Source organism: Ambystoma mexicanum, chromosome 2q (genome assembly GCF_040938575.1).
Source record: "Ambystoma mexicanum isolate Mex_15411 chromosome 2q, UKY_AmexF1_1, whole genome shotgun sequence".
NCBI lineage: Eukaryota > Metazoa > Chordata > Amphibia > Caudata > Ambystomatidae > Ambystoma > Ambystoma mexicanum.
The window spans coordinates 580,082,135-580,103,410 of record NC_090924.1 but is presented as its reverse complement, the minus strand read 5'-3'; the positions used below and the strand labels follow the sequence as shown (position 1 = coordinate 580,103,410).

At 46.9% G+C, this 21,276-nt stretch overlaps 1 protein-coding gene across 9 annotated transcripts in view; it reads left to right on the top strand.

Annotated features, from left to right (window-relative positions):
* Window positions 1-21,276, top strand: part of NUB1 (negative regulator of ubiquitin like proteins 1) — a 1,721,658-nt gene that overhangs the window by 178,905 nt on the left and 1,521,477 nt on the right. For 8 of the 9 annotated variants that reach the window (XM_069647724.1, XM_069647720.1, XM_069647723.1 and 5 more), the window contains one exon: window positions 15,341-15,508. The exons of the other annotated variant lie outside the window; for it this stretch is intronic. In XM_069647724.1, coding sequence (XP_069503825.1) covers window positions 15,341-15,508 — 168 coding nt within the window. The remainder of the gene's footprint in view (window positions 1-15,340; window positions 15,509-21,276) is intronic. 9 annotated transcript variants of the gene reach the window in all.

The window sequence follows — 21,276 nt, the reverse complement described above, 5'->3', positions numbered from 1 at the left end:
TGATTTCTGATGTATGATGGGATCTCTGTATAATGAGGGCGGATCTCAGTGCATTATTCTGCAGTATTTGGAGTTTTTAAGTTTTGCGTGTTAGTTCCTAGTTATAGTGCATTGCAGTAATCCAATTTCGATACGATTAATGCTCTTGCTAAGGTAGAGCAAGTTGCTGTTGATAGAAAGTGTCTGCAGGCGTTTATTAATTTATAGGTATACACTGTGGCAGAGGCTGTTGCGTTCACATGTCTGGTCAGGGATGAGTCAAGATGGAATCCCATTGTCTTAACTTCCTTGGACACCGGTATGTTGATGCCGTCTAAGTTGAAAGATTTAAACCTGATGTCAAGTTTATTTATCCTAGCTTGGGAGCCAGTTAGGAGTAGTTTGGTCTTCTCGTCATTAAGGCAGAGGCCATGTGTGGCCATCCATTCCTGTATGATGAGGTACATTTTGTTCAGTAGTTTAGTGTCAAGGTAGTAGTCCCCAGTAATGGGGATGAGGACCTGGGTGGCATCTGCATAGTTTGTGTAGGTGACACCCGAATGGTTAAGATCATCGAACAGGTGCTTGGTGAAAGTACTGTACAGCGTCAGTGAGATGCCGGACCCTTGTAGTACCCCACATGTCTCAGGTGCTGGATCAGCCAGTGAGGTTGGTGAGAAAACTCTCATTCGAAGGGATTGTGTCCTCCTACGTATTCCTCATCTTAGATATCTCCTTCCAGCTCTGCTGGCCTCGGAAATTTTTTTTCTCTCCAGAGGGCGCTGCGCGTCGACGTCCTCCGAGTCGATGTCCCTCGACAGCCGCTGTATCGACGTCGACGTCATCCTGCCTATAAAGGCCGCGCGCAGCGTTCGTTGCTCAGTTCAGTTTTTCCGCGCTTACTCAGTGCCTCGGAATACTGTTGCTCAGTTCTTGTCAGATTAATCCTATTTACCTCGAGTCATTCGATCCATACTCGATGGCTTCCTCGTCGGAACCGACAACTCCTCGATCCAGCTTCAAAAAATGCCGAGATTGTGGGAAAAAGATGTCGCTGACTGACCCTCACAGAGTTGTCTGTGGTGTTTGGGAGCTGAACACCATTATTCGGAATGCGAGGACTGTATGTCCATGACAGCTAAGGCCCTGAAGGAGCGTAGGGGGAAGCTGGAGAAAGGTAAGACTTTTAAAGCTTCTTCTTCATCGACGAAGTCGAGACACTCGTCTCCTCGTCACCATTCGCGCTCCAGGTCTCGGAGTGGGTCTCATCACTCCTCGAGATCGAAGCTCTCGAAGAGGAGACGTCGAAGATCCCCTTCTCCGTCTTCGTCTTCCTCTGTTTCGCCAAAAAGAATCCCTTGCCCCACGAAACATAGTTCCCGGGCTGAATGGGAGGAATTCCGCAAAAATATGATGAGCGTCTTCGAGAAAGCGGCCTCGACCCCCTCGAAGACTGCCAAGAGCGATGCTCTGGTCGAAAGAACCGAAGGTCAAAAACGCCGCGAGTCGCAGTACCCGGCGAAGGAAACCTCTCGAGCGCGTCTCGAACCCTCGAGTAGGACTATGACCTCCAAACCTTCCTCGAAGGTTCCGTCGACGCCGTCGACGAGGGTTCCGTTGACGCCGAGGTCGATGTCTTCGACGCCGTTGTCGAAGGGACCTTCGACACACGGGTCTGTCGACTTGACGCCAGCTTCGACACCGGCGTCGACGCCAAGAAAAGTCACGGTTACGACACACCCAGTGACTATCCCCAGGTCCTCGACGTCGATGGCTTCGAGATTGTCGAGTAGAATTCCAATTTTGTCGAGGTCTTCGAGGCCTCCGCCTTTGTTTTCGACGCCACGCTCGAAGCCTTCGACGTCGACGATATCGACGTTTTCGAGGCCGATAATGACAAGTTCGGCACCCTCTGCCTTGGAAATGGGATTTACTCCCTTTATGAGTTCAGAACAATTGAGAACTATGTCCTCAATTTTGGAAGAGGGTGAATTGTCTGAACAGGAAGACACATTTGAGTTGCAGGGACATGTAACCCCAATTAGAGAGGAATTTTCCTCTGAAGAACGCAGGTTAAAGGATCTTCATGATTCCTTACATGATGCAAGTGGGTTAGACACTTCCCCTGAGGTGGAGTTTGCTAGGCCAGACCCGGGCGAGCATGCTGAAACCCCCTATAGAGCCCTAATGGCCAGGATCACAGAGTTCATGGGGTGGTCTGCACCTTCACAATCTTTCCAACAAGATGACCTCACGGATATTCTTGACAAAGGCCCACAGGAGGATCCTGTGGTGCCTTTTCATAAAGCTCTTCAGAGGAAGATCATGACAAACTGGGAAACCCCAGATGTCGTACCAGCAGTAAATAAAAAAACTGTCTACAAAGTACAGGGTATCTTCTACAGACCCGGAGTTTTTGTCTAAACACCCATCCCCAGAAAATCTGGTGGTACAGGCAGCATCCTCTACCGATGTCACAGGACAGGGACGATAAAAAATATGATGCTATTGCAAAGAAAGACTTTTCAGCATGTAGCATGGCGTTAAAATCTGTTAATGCTACTTGCACCCTTGCTAGGTTCAGCCATACACTTTGGGAGTGTGCTTCTACAGCGGCTGACTGCATCCCGGAGGGAGAAGAAAGGGATGCGTTCCTGAATATTATGCAGGACGGTAAAGACGCTATGTGCGAATCCCTCCAGACGGGCATTGATTCGGCTGACAGTATCAGCAGAGCAATGGCGGCAAGTACATCAACCAGGAGATTCGCTTGGTTGAGAAAGTCTGGTTTTGCCCCAGATGTGCAAGCCAGGCTCTTGAACATGCCATTCGATGGCTCTTCTTTGTTCGGGAAAAAGGCGGATGACAGTTTAGAGAAACTGCAAACTTCAAAAGCAGCAGCAAAATCCCTAGGAGCTGCAATCAGTCAGACTCCCTTTCTTCCCACAGGAACCTCTGCGAGAGGCAAGTCCTTTCGCTTCTACTGCGCATTCGGAAGAGGTAGAGGACGACCGGCTCAAAGGGGACAAAGAAGAACTACCCGAGGTGGACGGGGTAGATATTCAAAAGCCGCAGCAACAGCAGGTGCCTCTTTACCATCGGCATCTGCATCAGCCGCCCCAAAACCACTCTGAGGACTTCCCTCACAGGACACCTGTAGGAGGCAGGTTGACTCAACATCTGGCGGTATGGCAGGCTATCATGTCAGATGCTTGGGCATTGGAAACAGTTGCCCAAGGTTACTGCCTGCCTTTCCTACGTATACCTCAGAGTCATCCACCGGGGATCAGCTCTCAGAAAGCTCCAGATCCACTCCTCTTGCAGGAAATTTTGGACCTGCTAGAGAAAGGTGCCATAGAACCGGTACCTGTAGCGGAGAGGAACAAGGGCTGGTACTCCCCTTACTTTCTCATTCCAAAGAAAGACGGAGGACTGAGACCCATCTTGGACTTGCGAGAATTGAACAAATTCCTCAGAAAAGACAAATTCAAGATGGTCACTCTTTCTCAGATCCTCCAGGCCCTTCAGTTCCAGGACTGGTTGGTATCTCTGGACCTTCAGGACACTTATTTCCATGTGCCTATCCATCTCAAACAAAGGAAATACCTGAGGTTCGCAATTGGCAACTCTCACTATCAATTTCGAGTGCTGCCATTTGGGCTGACCTCCGCCCCGAGGGTCTTCACCAAGTTAATGTCGGTAGTGGCTGCAAGTCTAAGGAGGCAAGGGATTCACGTCTACCCCTACCTGGACGATTGGTTGATCAGGGCTGTTTCTTCGGAACAAGCTCAGATCCAGCTAAATCATGTGTGCCACTTCCTTCACAGACTGGGCTTCTCCCTCAATTTAAAGAAGTCACAAATGATACCATCGCAGAGACTCCAGTTCATAGGAGCGATCCTGGACACTTCCCTGGGAAAAGCCTCGCCACCAGAGTTGAGGGCTCAAGATATTCTACAGATGGTTACCAAGTTCCAACATGCCCAACGTCTCCCAGCCTTCGACTTTTTGAGGTTGCTAGGCCTCACGGCATCCTGCATTTTCCTAGTGCCAGAGGCTCGCCGGAGAATGAGATCCCTCCAGTGGGCACTGAGGACTCAGTGGTCACAATTCTCAGGGAGAATGACAGATCTTCTTCAGGTTCCCGGCAGGGTGGCTCGAGACCTTCAGTGGTGGGCCTGTCAGGAGAACATTCTGAAAGGAGAACAGTTTTGGCAACCCTGGCCGGAGATAACCGTAGTCACGGATGCCTCACTCACGGGGTGGGGAGCCCACGCCAACGACTTGACCATCAGCGGTCGTTGGTCTCCATCGGAGTCCAGACTACATATCAACCTGTTAGAGCTGAGAGCCATCAGACTTGCGCTGAAGGCGTTCCTGCCAGCTGTACAAGGGAAGAACGTCCTGATAATGACGGACAACACGGTGGCCATGCATTACCTCAACAAAAGAGGAGGCGTAGGATCACTACCCCTGTGCAGAGAGGCGATGCAGCTCTGGTTTTGGGCAATCCAAGAAGGAATCTCTCTATCGGCAGTTCACCTAGCCGGAGAGAAGAACTTGACAGCGGACGCTCTGAGCAGGCAGAACACAGTCTCACACGAGTGGGAGCTAGCTCAGGAAGTCCTTCAAGAGATCTTCACCCTTTGGGGAACCCCTAAGGTAGATCTGTTCGCCACCAGCCTAAACAGGAAATGCGACCTGTTCTGCTCAAGGGAATTTCCCGCGAGAGGAGCTCTGGGAGACGCGTTCATAGTGGACTGGGAGTTTCCGCTTCTGTACGCGTTCCCACCGGTCCCTGTCATTCCTCCAATGATCAGGAGGTTGAGAAGATTCCGGCGAACCATGATCCTAATTGCCCCGGATTGGGCCAGGAGAACGTGGTACCCGGACCTTCTAGACTTGTCCATCTGCCCTCCAATTCGACTTCCACTCAGAGAGAACCTACTCTCACAGAAGGGAGGTCAGGTTCTCCATCCAGACATCAAAACCCTCAACCTTCACGCTTGGCTTCTGAAAGGCTGAGGTACAAGGATTGGGACCTCCCTGATGATGTTATGGAGGTGTTGCTTTCGGCAAGGAGGCCAGCAACAAAGTCTATATACCGCTGCCGTTGGAACAGATTTTGCAGCTGGTGTAGAGAGCAGAATATCGATCCTTTTTCATGTGGTACACCAATGGTTTCGTCCTTCCTACTATATTTGGCAAATTCAGGCCTTCAAGTTGGCACCATTAAGGGCTATCTCGCAGCACTATCCATCTTTAAGCGTACTGCAGAAGAACCATCCTATTTGAAATTACCCTTGGTAATACAGTTTCTAAAGGGGTTAACCAATGTTTATCCCCCAAGACCATTCCAAGTTCCCCTATGGGATTTAAACTTAGTACTAACTTTCCTGATGGGCACACCTTTCGAACCTCTCCATTCTTGTTCGTTAAGATTCCTTACCCTTAAAACTATTTCATTAATAGCACTTACATCTGCTAGAAGGGTGAGCGAATTACAAGCTCTTTCTTGTAAACCCCCTCACACAATATTTCACAAAGACAAAGCTGCCCTGCAAGTGAAGCCTAATTTCATCCCAAAGATGGTTTCTGAATTCCATATCACTCAGAAGATTACCCTACCATCTTTCTATCCTCCTCCTCACCCGGGGAAAGAGGAAGAGAGGTTACACAGGCTAGACCCTAGGAGGGCTTTAAGTTTTTACATCAGTAGACTAGCCAGGATAAAACAGGCAGACCAGCTGTTTGTAGGTTACGTAGGTCACAAGCTGGGGTTACCAATAACTAAGCAGACCATTTCCAGATGGATCATTCTAGCCATTCTGGAATGTTATAAACTGGCAGGGAAAGAGCCCCCTCAAAACCTTAGGGCTCATTCGACCAGAGGTATTGCAGCTTCATCGGCCCTCAAAAGAGGCGTGCCGGTTAAAGACATCTGTGCGGCCGCTACATGGTCGTCTGTCCATACCTTTACACGTTTTTACAATTTGGATTCCTCCTCCAGTCAAGAGACTAGATTTGGAAGGTCTGTACTGCATTCTATTCATCAATAGAAGACAGCGTGAAGTCAGTACTCCCTCCTCCGATAATTGAATACTGCTATGGGAGCCTATCTAAGATGAGGAATACGTCGGAGGACACAATCCCTTCGAAGAACAAGTTACTCCTTACCTTGTAACGTTCTTTCGACGGGATGTTCCTCCGACGTATTCCTCATCGACCCTCCCATCCATCCCCGCAGTTCTACTTCCCTTGTTGTTGCAGCTTACGCTCCTTCAGGGTGATTAGTGTAGTCCAGAAAGTATTATTGTGGGCTACAAAACGGAACTGAGCAACGCACGCTGCGCGCGGCCTTTATAGGCAGGATGACGTCGACGTCGATACGGCGGCTGTCGAGGGACATCGACTCGGAGGACGTCGACGCGCAGCGCCCTCTGGAGAGAAAACATTTTCTCAGGCCAGCAGAGCTGGAAGGAGATATCTAAGATGAGGAATACGTCGGAGGAACATCCCGTCGAAAGAACGTTACAAGGTAAGAAGTAACTTGTTCTTCTATTGTCTAGGAAGGATTGTATCCAGGCCGTCCCTTTGTCCGAGAAATGAGCTGATAAGGTAAGGTGATTGCACATGACTTTATGGCTGACAAGGTCAAAGGCGGCTGATAAGTCTAACAGTAGAAGGAGGGTTATGTTGCTTTTGTCTTTTTGGTTGTCTATTTGAGTTTTCAGGTCTTTTAAAGCAGTTTCGGTGCCATGTGTAGGTCTGAACCTAGATTGTCTCAGTCCCAGAAGATTGTTAGCTTCTAGGTGTGCCTGTATCTGAAGATAGGCAGCCCTGTCTAAAATTTTCAACAGGAATGGCACTGTGGTGATGGGTCTGTAATTTGTGTGCATGTCCAAGTCGAGGTTAGGTTTTTTTTTTAACAGTGGAAGGACCCAAGCATCCTTCAGATAAGTTGGGACTATGCTAGTCTCAAATGAAGTATTTATAAATAGTTACATGTCTTCATCGAAAGATGTACATCGAGGTGATGTTACATCAAATCTTTTTTAGTGAAAGGTGGTTCAACGAATTGCCATACATAAAGTGGAATATGTTTACACATCGAAACCCTTTCATCAAATAGAGTTTCGTTATATAAACACTACAGGGAGCTGTCCAGCACTGAAGTAGAGTACAAAAAGTAACAATCTAATCCAGCAGTGGACAGCTCCCTCTAACTTGTGAAGTGTCAGCGAGTGCACTTGACACTTTTATTTTATTTTTTAATGGGGGTCCCCCCCAGACACCCAATAAAATAAGTCCCCAGTCCTGAAATTGCTTGCTAATACTACACAAGTCAGATGGAGCTGTCCAGTGCTGAAATCGATCCAATACATTTACAATGTATTTCAACTGGACAGCTCCCTCTAACTTGTGTAGTGTTTATTTTTTATTTGGGGGGCCCCCAAACCCAGTTTTCAAAATTGAACCCTTCCCCCGCCCAAACATCCATACATCTATTTTCGAGAAAAAATAAATGTTCTTTGAAAGATCTTTTAGATGAAAAAATCTTTCACTGAACATGTTTTGATGAAACATCACCTCGATTAAACATCTGTAGATGAAAAGACTGTATACCTTTTATAAATGTGGTAATGAAAGGGGAAAATTCTGTCGCTGCCTCTTTGAAGATGTTGGCAGGGCATATGTTGCCCTAACATCTTGATGGTTTAAGGCTAGTTATTATGTTTTCTACTTCCTTTGTGGATAGAAGAGTGAATTTGAAAATATTACATGGTTTAATAATTGAAGGCTTGGGTAAGACTGGTTCGGTGGCGATGCTAAGTTTTTTCTTTTCAATTTTGGTTTAGAGCATCGATATTTTATCTAGTAGTGCTGTTTTGAATCTTGGTGCACCAAGTATTATCTTTGGAGCAGGTTTCCGTAGGGGGAGTCGGCAACTCCAGCTCTCTAAGGATAGAGAATAATTCTCTGTTGCCTGATTTGGTATTGATAATTCTGTTATTGTATATGTCCCTTTTTGTCTGAAGGATGGCTGATTTGTAGCGGCTGGTGGCTTTTAAGAATGAGTCTTTGTTGACTTAGGTTGGGAAGGACCTGGTGCATTTGAGATCAGAATGGGAAACGGAGATGGGAGCCCGGATGGAAGATGGGATGTGGGAACGTGCTTTGGGATATCATAAGAAGGTGTCGAGAAATGCCAGGTTCAAACAAATACAGCTATATATAAGGCACAGGGCATATATGACCCCTCTGAGAATATCGAAGTTCCGAAATGTTGGGCGCTAGGCGTGCCCTAAGTGTGACGAGGAGAATGCCGACATGATGCACATGTTCTGGGCGTGCCCGGTAATTTAATGCTACTGGGGCGAAGTGGCACATAAGCTAGCGGAGAAAGGGGTCACGCTCATAATAGACTCGGCCTGGGCCTGCTTGCTGGGAGGGTATCCCAAAGCGCGAAAACTTAAACATGTAGGGAAATTTAAAGATTTGGCATATGTGCTTGCGAAACAAAGGATTGCCATGGGATGGAAGGAGCGTCATAAGCCGCGAGTGGAGGTCTGGTGGAAGGACCTACAAAAATGGGCGGAGGCTGAAACAGTGGTGTGGCAAGAGGCTAGTAACCCGAGGGGGGGTGAAGAAATGGGCTCCCTTATGGCATGGAAACTATTGATCGCTGAAATGTTTGGAGCAGTATCGGCTCCAGCTGAATCTGAGGGCAGCGATACCCTGACACACAAAACAGATACTGAATGTGAAGAACAAACAGGCTCATAAGGGGGGGTGGGACTGGGAGTGCAGTGTTTACGTTGTTAAATGTGTTTAATCATGTTTTGTTGCTTTGTTGTTTGGTTTGAATACAATAATAAAAATAAAAAAAATAAAAAGAATGAGTCTTTGTTAAAGGCTGAAGTGGTTTCAGCTTTTCTTTTATTGTTGCATATGTCTTTAAGGCTAGGGGTGAACCACGAGTTTGGGTGTGCTTAGGGCTTAGCTTTTCGTGATTTCGATGGAGCTATTGTATCAATGGCTTGCTGGAGTGTAAGGTTGTATAGTGCTACAAATGCTGAGGGGTTAGTATTGGCGGTCGGGTAGTTAAGGATAGGTTGTAGGAGGGTCAGTAAATTCTGTTGTGATATTCTTGTTATTTCTTGTTAGTGCCGGTGGTGCCAGGGCAGTGGGACGGTTCAGTTGAGTACTGGGCTGTAGGGTAAAAGAGATGAAGTGGTGGTCCGTCCATGCACATGGTGCATTAGAGAGAATGTTAGTCTTGCAATTCAAGTCTGCAATCCACTTTAAGGTTCTACTTTTATTATGCATAGGCTTAGTGATACGATGAGAGAATCCTAGTTCTATGATCGAGTTGGCTACAGTAGTGGCACTGCCATCATTTGCATCTAGGAAGGATGTCTAAAGCATGTGCTATTAACGACATTGCATTGATCAGTTCTCCTTTGATGGGCGTGCCTGTGTTGTTAGATGTTGCTGGAGGCACTGTGATATTGGTTGAATGGATTGTCTTTTTTGGCAGCATTTTTGTATGAGTTCATGGTCTTTTTCGTGGATTTGGTATTACTTAGAGCTTTTCCAAGTGGGCGAGCAAGTGCGTTCGGCTGTTTAAGGCTAGATCTTAGTCTGAGGTTCCGGATTTTTTTTAGTGCATGATTGGTTAGGAACGGGTTCAGAGGTATAGCGTTGGAACACAAGGATGTGTGTGAATAAGTATTGATTTATTTATTAACATTTATAAAGCGCACAGCAGCCCTGAGGCATTGTGGCGCTGTTGCATATGATAATCACTGGTTACAGAATAAAGCATACTTAGTTACATGACAGAGTTTTAGGAAATACGTACTTAGTTACAGGCATTACATGGCAAACCAAATGAGATGATAGTGTGTTTGGAGAGGCAAACTTCATTGCAGGCGTAACATAAGACATGCAGAGTTCCAGCAGGCGTGAGGTAGAGTGTTTTAGTTGAATAGCGTAGTTTTGAGGCCTTTGCGGAAAGCTGCGAGGGAGGACTCAGCTCTGAGTGTGTTGGGCAGGGCGTTTCAAAGTTTGGGTGCTCTGTGTAGAAAGCCGATTTCCCACCCACCCCCCCCCCCCTGCTTTCGCCCTTTTGATGGGTGGGATGCGCAATTGGTTGGCGTAGTGATTTCTCTTGGGACGCGAGGAGTATCTCTGATGATGGTTTCAGATAGTTAGGGGGAGCCAAGAGGCTTAAACATTTGTGTGTTAGTGCGAGTGTCTTAAACATGATTCTTTCCTTTACCAGTAGCCAGTGGGTGTCTAGTCTGGCCTGTGTGATATGGTTTCTTTTAGGGACATGGAGTGTTGCTCTAAGTGCATTATTCTGGACTATTTGGAGCCGATTTAGGTTTTTAGAAGAGGTGCCTGCAAGAAGGGCATTTCAGTAGTCTAATTTGGCTCAAATGGTGGCTCGAGTGATGGGGAGGCAGTTTTAGTTTGAAAGGAATGGTTTTATAGCATTTATTAGTTTGGTGGTGTGGGCAGAGGCGGAAGTAATGGCACTGACCTGTCGGGTCATGGACAGGGTGGAGTCGAGATAAACCCCAAGGGTCTTTACTGAGGAGGAGACGGGGATGATGGTATTGTCAATGGTGAAGTTGCTGTGTTTATGGCTGAGTTTGGACAATATTTCCTTGGGGCCTATGATGATGATCTTTGCTTTGTCTCCATTGAGGCATAGCCTGTTGTCTGCCATCCATGCTTGCATAGTGGAGTATATTTGGAGGAAGGCTGCTGAGTCTTGGTCGTGTGAGCCGGTGAGGGGGAGGAGTACTTGTGTATCGTCGGCATATTTGGTGCAAGCTATGCCGAGGGAATCCAGTTTGTCGAAGATGGGCTTGGTAAACAGGTTGTAAAGGTAGGCGCTGTGCAGGAGCCATGGGGAACACTGCAGTGGATGGTGGCAGGGGTTGAATTATCCTGGTCCGAGAAGAACTTCATGGCTCTGCCTTCTAAGAAGGACGTTATCCATGAGGAGGACTATTTGGAGAAGTGGGCTTCGTTGGTGAGATGGGCGGTAAGAATTTTGTGATCAACGACATCAAATGCGGCTGACATGTCCAGGAGCAATAAGAGGGCTGGCTTGCCTTTATCCATTATCTCGGTTATCTGATTTTTGAGAATGGTACAGTGGTGATCGGGTGGTAATTGTTGGGGGATGATGGGTCTAGGGACATTTTTTAGGAGGGGCGGACCCAGGCTTCTTTTAGGCTGGACAGGATGGAGCAGGTGGTAAATGAGGCGTTAATGAAAGCTGTGATGAGAGGAGCCATGGAGTCCATGCAGTCTTTAATAATGTTAGGAGGACAGATGTCTCCTTTACACGTGGAGGGTTTGAGATGTCGAAGGAGATCTATGACTTCCGATTCTGAAATGTCTCTGAAGGAGAAGAGAGGTGTGGGGGGCTTGTGCTGGGAGTGCTGGGCATAGCAGGACAGTCGGGCTTGAGTAGAGTTTTGCGTTGAGTTTGTATTTTGTCCTGGAGGAGAGTAATTTTATTTAGCATGGCTGCCTGTATTCTGGAGCACCAGGCTTCATCTTTTATGATTTCATATGGGCTGGTGGGTGGGATGGTGAGGTACTGGTATAGGTATTGTTAGCCGTTGTCGTGACAGTAGAGTGGAGTTTCGTAGGTTGTACAGGCCGAGGTGGCAAGAACTTGGTGGGTGCTACAGTATCATAGTGGAGTAATAGAGTAGACCTAGTGAGTGAGATACTATTCTTACTAGGTATGGAGGCATGGTCATAGGTAGGTTGCATGCTTTTCAGTGCTAGCAGTAATGGCTGAGGCGATCAGCATCATTGCGGTCAATATAGCAGCTCTAGTCGCCAGCCAATTGAGCATAAGTATGCAGTTGTGCACAGGCATGACTAGCTAGTTATAGGCTGGTTTAGGTTTGAGCATTAGACAATTACTTGTTCAAAGGATGAGGAGGTAACTGCTAAGAGTGTCTATGAAGATAGTTCATGTACTTGCTGCAGATAGGCTAGTAGTTAAAATAAAAGACAACAATAGTACATTTCAAGTGGCATACTGCCAAGTCGGTCAGTGGGCATTTCCGTAAAACGGGTAACAAGGCAGCATTTCGCGTAGTTCGGTAGCAATTGGGGGTGGGGTGGTCCAGCAATTGACTATTAGGCTGGCTACTGTCTTAGTATTGAACACTTACGTGTACAATTTGATTGGGAACAGTGGTGCTACCAATGCAAGTTAACAATATAGGCATGTAACTTACATTTTCAATTATACAAAAGTACCATACGGTTAAAGGTGCTGTGTGCACGAGATGTGAAGTATTTCTAAACATTGCCAAAAATCAGAGTTCGATACTATGTGGCACATACATCTTATGGGAATACATTACAGTTGAGATAAGAGGTCTATGCGACCGGAACAGTAAGCACAGGTCAGGTAGATAATGTATGGCGCACGCATATGATTAGACGTACATTATGAACGAGATCAGGCAAATTAGCGAGCTATACTCGTGGTTGAGTTGGAGATGGGGTGTCACTGTCGTATGTTCAATGGAGCATCCAGCCGGGTAGTGAGTACCAAAGCACAGGCAAAATTGGAAGTTCAGGTAGCAGAGGATAGGATGTTTAATTAGTGGAAGCGTTGTTCGCCCTAGACGATGGGCTTTGTTCGGGTAGGTTTCAGAGTAGAGTTCTTCTGGATCAGCGTAGGTTGCGGTGAGTTTGGCAGTGTGCTAGTAGGCTAGTAATACGGTAGGCTATTTTATTTATTTATAAAGCACCCAGGGGCATTGTGGCGCTGTTACAGAAGCCTTTGCTTACACACACGGTACAATCAAGTAATGGTACATACATTTGTCATTTGCAGAAGTACAGACAGATATTTGAATTTACAGAGGACATATTTACAGAGACCAAGGGGGTACAAAAGTACTTGTTCTCGTGTTGCAAAGGCTGATGTTTGTGCTTGTGTAAATTGAGGCAGGGCTTGTTGAAAAGCTTGGTTTTGAGCGCTCTGCTTTGATGCATTACACGCGGGAGGTAGCATTTAAACTGAGTGAATAGATGCAGCCTAAGCCAAGAGGATACATATTGTGATGGGGCAAGTGGATAGATAGGAGTAATGTGTGCAGGCGCTTACCCCAGTTAGGTCCTTCAAATATGTGGAAGTTCGCTAAAAGGAGGGGACCAGTCCTTAGTCCTCCCGGCTCCGACAGGCTCAGCACATGGCCTTTTTCCGCATGCCTTCGTCTGAGGGCCGGCTTCTGCCTGCCGGTGGTGCAAATTGGTAGAAGTGGTAGACTGTTGCTAGGCAACGCAAAACAACACGGAGTGTGCTGCTTTTGCATCGGCCATATTTGAATGCTGTAGGTGGGCATGAAAAATTGTGTGGTACTTGTCTAGATTCTAGTGTTTTTGTGGCAGCATTCTCTAGGTTTTCTCTTTGTAAAAGACCCTCCTCAACCTAATCAGTGTTGAGTGGGATGCAAAAACTGTGAGGAGGGGCTCTAACAAGGGAGTGTGGTCCGAAGGATTTGAGATATCTGCCCCAAACAATGTATCATGAGACCCAGCAAACATTCATTTTGATTAACTCTGCGTTGTCTCGGTTGGCCTGCATATTGTAAATTCGCCTCTCTGGCCTGTTTTCTAAATTAAACCTTGGGTGCTTATACGTGGGGCACAGAGGGTGCCCCAGCAACACCCAGGCTTGGTAGGTGTTTTTGGAGACTGCTCAGGGACCACCCCAGCCACTTGAAGCCCTAGCGTTCATAATACAGCATCTGGGTTGGATTGTGTTCTACAAAATGCTTCGAGAGTTGGAGGTCCCACTTCAGTGGTTGGGTTTTGGGAGCAATGGTGCAAAAGCATTGCATGTTGGTTGGTCACTTTGCTCGTGCTTGGAGGGTCCTTAAGGGAATTGGAGAATGTTGCAAACTAATGAGAGAAGCTGCTGCTTAACATTTGGGGGTTGGTGGGGTGGCCCAGTGGATCTTGCCCCCAAACCACCCCTCTGGCCCAAACCCACAGTGTGCCCCCATAGTCACCCCACTCTCTACCCCAAGGGTCAGTCAGGGGGACCTTCTCGCACTGTGAACTATTAGAACTGTCGGGATCACTGAACCCCATCACCACAGTTACCTTTTGCTCTTTCACGCTGTGCATATCATTTATGTTATCCTTTTATCATGATGCCATGCTCCTGTAGCCCACCTTGTTTTATTTTTGCCCTTAACAGCTGTCAGGCTGATTTTGTGTAGTCTGGATAGACCTTTGATGGTGTGGTAGCTGTAGCCCTAGTTGGAATTGAGTCATACTTCCCCATATCATTAGTGCATCCCAGCCTTTATAGTGGGCATATGCTCCTTAACCTAGGAAATTCACATTCCAGGATTCTCTTCTGTGCCCCCATACCTGGTCATATTAGGAGGCATTGCAGACTACTTCATTCAGACAGATGGGTCCTACTAACCTTGATGTGATAGCTTGTGCCCCCACCTCCCATGTATTTGACATCACTACATCACTACCCACAGTACTCATTTGGAAACTTCAAAGGCCATGCATGCATTTTCCTTTGTGGTCTCCACTTTCATTTTAACACAAACAATTCTTGGCTCTATCACTTTTGGCATTTGGCTTGGCAGTCTCAGGTTATATGCTGGGTGTTGGCAGGTGATGACAAAAATATAACATGCCGCCATGCTTCAAAGGCACACGTTAGTACCTTCTGAGTCCATCACGCAACCATGCTCTCACTAATTGTGGTACCACCCTCCCAAGCACAAGAAACATCTTTCACTGGAAAATGCTCTGTACCACAAGATGTTTTATTTTCCCTCTTTCTGTTCAGCATTCCATCTGATACACTGCCAATGAATATCTATGCATCTCTAGCACTACAATCACATATTCTCTCAACCCCCTTGTTTCATTCCAGCTATGAGCCTGTGTTTTATACTACTGACACTTTTCACATCTTCTCGCCTTTTCCCTTATTTCTTATCTTTACAGACCATGGTCTGCTTAACTTGGGTCGGGGTGCAATATGCCACTTCTGCGACAAGCCCTGGAGCTCTAAAACCACTGGGGTGGTGATTGGTGCATTAACAAATACTCCTAATTAACTTAGCATAACAATCCTGTCATGCAGTGTGCCTTCTGTAGCCCAACATTGAAAGCAGGATGTAACACGAAACATTTCTAGCATAGGATTGAAGAATTCTAAAAGGAGCAGCTAATTGTTTTCCCAGAATTAAATGCAATCTGTCTCTCTGCTTTTTTCCATATAGGCGAAAAAGCTTGTTCTAAATTAAACCATTCCGACACGCATTTCTTTCAGGTTCTTGCCGAGAAATATTCCACCAAGCTACGGTACTCTGCAGCTGAGGTAGAGAATGCTATGGAAGAGCTGCGATCCAAAGCAATTGAGCGTGGAAGTGGAAATGAAGCATATAAAACAAAAGGACTGGCCACACTGGAGGTTTTTTTGCCCAAAAGGTTACATCAGGTACAATATGTCATGCTGTAAATGTATGAATAAAACGAGCATTAACAACGCTATTCATTTTGGCTTTTATATGGTAATTCAAACAACACACACTTAGGCAGAAGGTAGATGTACCAAGGGGAAAGCATGCATGCATGGAGTAGAGATAGGGTACCAGAAGAGTTGAGGAATGAATACAGATGTGAGGATTGAGGAATAAATGGGAGCAATCGAGGATGCGTGAATGAATGGGGCTAGGTGATTGGGTAGAGGTATGGTGCTGGAGGAATGAATGATAGATTTTGAAGATGGATGGATGAATGTATAAAGTGAAAGGGCGTATGTTTTTATGATGTATCGACTGATAAATGCATATATGTGATGTGGATGAATGGGTTATTGACTAAACATGTAGGGATGAAAAAATGTGTGTGTGGATGAGCAAATCACTAAGAATGAGGATGGGTGCATCATTGAGTATGAAGTGTGCTGTGAGAAATCTGAAGGTCTCTCAATCACTAGCCCCCAGGGATCTGTCATCCAGGTGTTCCGGACATGGCCATTGCTATTGGAACCAGTTCCTAGGGGTGGACCAGTGAGGGAAGATCTCCTAGATGTGGGGGTCATCGCACAGTAGAAGTGTAACGCCTTTTCCCCATCCTACCAGGTAGGATACCGAGAAGCTCAACCCACCTCCCCTTTTTCGACACAAACACTTTATCACATACAGTTAATTTTGGGCAACAACGGTCTAACACCAGAGCTGTATAACCTACATGTTCCAACACCTTTAGTCAGACAAGGTCAGGCAATTACTGATCATTACACACACACCCGCCTCCTATCCTACTTCTCCACACGGATAAAAGACGTAGAACGAAAGCACACTCTGAGCGATGGAAAAGCACACAAGAAAGCAGCATTTCCAAAGTGGCGATTTAACACGAGGAGAATGGCAGCAAGACCAGAGAGGGTTGCAAGGAGGGACGTACCCATGACCTCTAGAAACTGCTATTTACACGAGCCTTGGAAAGTGTAAAGCCTATGACGAGCATCTGAAGCTGAGCAGACCTACGCTGTGCATCAAAGGTATCCTGGGTGCTCTCATGTCGATAACCCAGGCCGGGAGAAACGATTGCCGCCATGGTACTGTCCTTGGCTCCTGCAAGAAACCTGCGCCAGTAAAGGCAGCACAGCCGGTGAGTCAGAGAAACATTTTATAAAGCATTCTACAAAGGACTGGGTTTGAAGTGCATGTGTTAAGAGGTGCGAACAACTGGAAGCTTAAGGAGTGAATGATCTGTTGAAGGCAAAATCAGACACCAAATACCCAAGGGGGTGCTCATTCAAAGGTCTCTGTTGGGTATCGAACTAAATGAGAAATACCTTGTCGGAAAGAAATTCTGAATCTAAGTGGTCCTGTGACAGGTCCAACAAAAACCTGTGCACAATTGAAAATCTTTGATAAATATAAAGTGGAACTTACAATTTCTCCGAGTCTGGCTGAGGGAGACTAGTTGAACGTGAAGAGGGATCTTAGCCCGGCTGAGGGGGATCCAGGAAGAAACCTCTAAAATCATTTAGTTACAAGAAGAAAGGAACTTTCTACATTTTTGTTTTGCACATCATGCGCTCTAAAACAATTTATAGTTCACAGTTCAATGGGGCCCCTTGGGTACTCCTTACCCAAGTCCGGGTCTCCCTTTTCCTTGGTAACATTCTTCTTTCTTCTTCGTAAGAATTTACTAGCTTCCCAATTACCTTCCTTTGCAATAAACAAAGTGCATCTTGGTTCCTGTATTCCACAATTCCTCAGTTTTACAAGCGTCTGCAGTCAGACGTGTGATTGTTCACTCGCTACTTTTCTTCAACCTTACACAATATGTTGCACGGCAAGTCCCTCACTATCTTTTCGAATGAGTTGTGTCCTCCCACGTATTCCTCATATATGATGGGTGTATTTCGCCAGCTTCGCTGCTTTGGAGAAAAACAAATTTGGCAGAGGGTGCTGTGCACGAGGTCGTGGTGTCAATGTCCCTCAACGGTCTCCATAGCGTGTCGATGTCACCAGTCGTATAAGTAGCTTGTGCCGCACCTGTTGGCTTAAGTTCAGTTTAGCTTTGGGGGTGGGAAGCTTCGAGGGCCTCTTCGAAGGGCACTTCTAAGAAGCATAGAAAGTCCGGCGAGTCAAGAGACTCCGATAGGCATAAACACTCGAAGAGATCTCGATCTAGGAGTAGTTTGAGACGTTCTTCGTCTTCTTCTAAGAAGACAAAGAGGAGACACAGATCTACTTCCTCCACGTCAGACATATCTACCAAGATGGTAAGATGTCTGACTAAGTCGGATTCCCCTAGGAAATGGGAAGAGTTTAGAGAACAAATGATGAAGTGCTTTGAGAATGCGGCCCAAGCCCCTCAAAGAAACCTCGTAAGAGCCAGACCCCAGTCGCTCCCTTGGACGTCAGAAACTACTAAGGCCAAGTCCAGTAGTAAGGCGGAAACTCGACGATCTCGACTCGACGTTAAAACGTCGAAGGTTCCTCGAGATTCAAGTGATTCCCTGGTATCGGCTAGAAAGCATAAACCGTCGAAGCACTCGAGTCCATCGACGCCGATTACCTCGACGCCAAAGGAGATATTGCCTCCATTATCAAAGTCTTCATCAATGATTTCGAAGAATCCTTCGATTCCCTCGAGGCAAATTCTGGAACAGGAAAAAAGGTATACACCTGTACCCAAATCAGACTTTTTTTAAGTCCATGTCCTCTGTCTTTGAGGAAGAAAGTGCCTCAGAGGAAGAAATGTCTCCATTTGGAGTACAATTTGGTACTAGAAATGTGCCAGAGGAATTGATTGACCCTGAGTCAAGAATGAGAGACCTGTGTGACACTCTTCACTCTGCCAGTGGTATTGACATGTCGCCAGAGTTAGATTTTCAAAAACTTGATCCTGCAGAACATGCAGATCCCGGGTACAGGATCTTGATGAACAGGGTTGCTGACTATATGGGTTGCGGTATATCTTTACCAACCTTTGAACAAGATGATATGACCGATATCCTGGACCAGGGCCCCCAAAAGGACCCATTTCTTCTCTTTCATAGTGCTCTTCAAAGTACAGTGGTTGCAAATTGTAGTCTCCTGAGTCTGTTGCAGCAGTCAATAAAGGCTTTCCCAAAAAATATAGGGAATCAAGCTGTGACCCTGATTATCTGAGTAAACACCCTACTCCGGAAAGTCTAGTGGTCCAAGCTGTTACTTCCACGAGGCAGTCAGCTTACCCATCTAGCCTCCCAGATAGAGAGGATAAAAAGGTGGACGCTTGGGCTCGTAAGGTATTTACCTCGGGCAGTATGGCCCTTAAGTCAGCAAATGTTACCTGTACCCTGGCCAGGTTCACCCATACCCTGTGGGATTGTATAAAGGCTGCGGCTGAACATATTCCAGAAGTCGAAGAAAGGGAAGGCTTTCTGAATATTGTGAAAGATGGCAATGAGAGAATGTCTCCAATCTGGACTGGATACTGTTGACCGCATCAGCAGATCCATGGCTGCAAGCAGATCACTGCGCAGATTTGCGTGGTTGAGGAAGTCGGGGTTTGCACCGGACGTGCAAGCCATGCTACTCAACATGCCTTTCGACGGCGCAAGGCTGTTCGACAGTAAAGCTGATGAGAGCTTAGAGAAACTGCAGACCTCCAAGGCGGCAGCTAAGTCACTTAGCGCCTCTATGCGACAGCCTCAAAAACCTTATTCGGGCTCATCTTCCTGGAGAGGTTGTTCTTTTCGATACTACTCCTCATTTGGTAGAGGAAGAGGGCAGACCGCACAGAAAGGTAAAAGACATTTCCCTCATGGTGGACGAGGAAGAGGTGCAAAATCAGCCTCATCTTTGCCCTCAGCCGCACCTGCAGCCACCTCCAAATCTCTCTGAGACCTTAGCACACAAGACCCTGGTGGGAGGCAGAATCTCACAGTATCTGAACGAATGGCGGGGCATTACGTCAGATGCTTGGGCACTGGAAACAGTAGCACAAGGTTACTGCCTCCCCTTCCTAAAAAGTCCTCAGGACCATCCACCGGGAACCAATTCTGTCAAAATTCCAGATCCTCTCTTTGTGCAGGAAATTTTAACCCTGCTAGAGAAAGGTGCAATAGAACGGGTACCTGTAGTGGAGAGGAACAAGGGTTGGTACTCAACTTACTTTATCATGCCAAAGAAGAACGGAGGATTGAGACCCATCTTGGATTTAAGAAACTTGACCAAGTTCATCAGGAAGGACAAGTTCAAGATGGTAACCCTTTCCCAGATCCATCTCCAAGACTGGTTGGTAGTATTGGACCTTCAGGATGCTTACTTTCATGTGCCAATCCATCTCAAGCACAGAAAGTACCTGAGGTTCGCTGTTGGCGGCTCTCAGCATCGGTTTCGATTTCTGATATTCGGGTTGACCTCCACCCCAATGGTTTTCCCCAAACTGATGCCGGTGGTAGCCGCGAGTCACAGGAGAGGGGGATTCATGTCTACCGTCCCCTACCTGGACAATTGGTTGATCAGGGCTCGTTCCCCCGAACAAGCTCAGGAACATCTCTCAATCACCTGCCACTCCCTTCACAGACTTGGTTTTTCCCTCAATTACAAGAAGTCCCATATGGTACCATTCCAAAGACTCCAATTTATCGGAGCAGTCCTAGATACTTCATCAGAGAAAGCCTTGCCTCCCGAGATTAGAGCTCACCACATTTTACAGATGGTAACAAAGTTCCAAAATGCCCAGCATCTGCTGGCCTTCGATTTTCTGAGGTTGCTCGGTCTCATGGCATCCTTCATTTTTCTGGTGCCAGAGGCCCGATTGAGAATGAGATCCCTTCAATGGGCCCTCAGGACTCAGTGGTCCCAATTCTCTGGGAATATATCGGAACTTCTGCAAGTTCCAAGCATAGTTGCCCAGGACCTTCTATGTTGGGCTTGCAACGACAATATTCTCAGGGGAGAATGTTTTTGGCAACCATGGCCGGAGATAACAGTAGTGACGGACGCCTCACTCATGGGGTGGGGAGCCCATACCAACGATCTGACAATCGGCGGTCGTTGGTCTCCATCGGAGTCCAAACTACACATCAACCTTTTGGAGCTGAGGGTGATCAGACTAGCGCTGAAGGCCTTTCTGCCCTCTGTATGGGGAAGGAATGTCCTGATAATGACGGACTACACAGTGGCCATGTAGTACCTCAACAAGAGAGGAGGCATAGGGTCACTACCGTTGTTCAGAGAGGCAATGCAGTTCTGGTTCTGGGCAATACAAGAAGGAATCTCTGTGTCGGCAGTTCACCTAGCCGGAGAGCAGAACACAGCGGCGGACACTCTGAGCAGGCAGAGCACAGTATCTCACATGAGTGTGAACTAGCTCAGGAAGTCCTTCAAAAGATCAGGTGGATCTGTCCGCGACCTCGGTCAACTGAAAGTGCTCTCAGTAATGCTCAAGGGAATTTCCCCCAAGAGGAGCTCTAGGAGACACGTTCGTAGTGGACTGGGAATTTCCACTTCTGTACGCGTTTTCCCCCAGTCCCTGTGATTCCTCGCGTAATCAGGAGGTTGAGAAAGTTCAGGAAACCCATGACCCTAATTGCCCCAGATTGGGCCAGGAGGACGTGGTACCCAGACCTTCTGGACATGTCCATCTGCCCTCCAATACGTCTTCCACAAAGAGAGGATCTTCTCTCGCAAGAGGAAGGTCGAGTTCTCCATCCAGAGGTCAAGACACTTGACCTCCACGCATGGTTTCTGA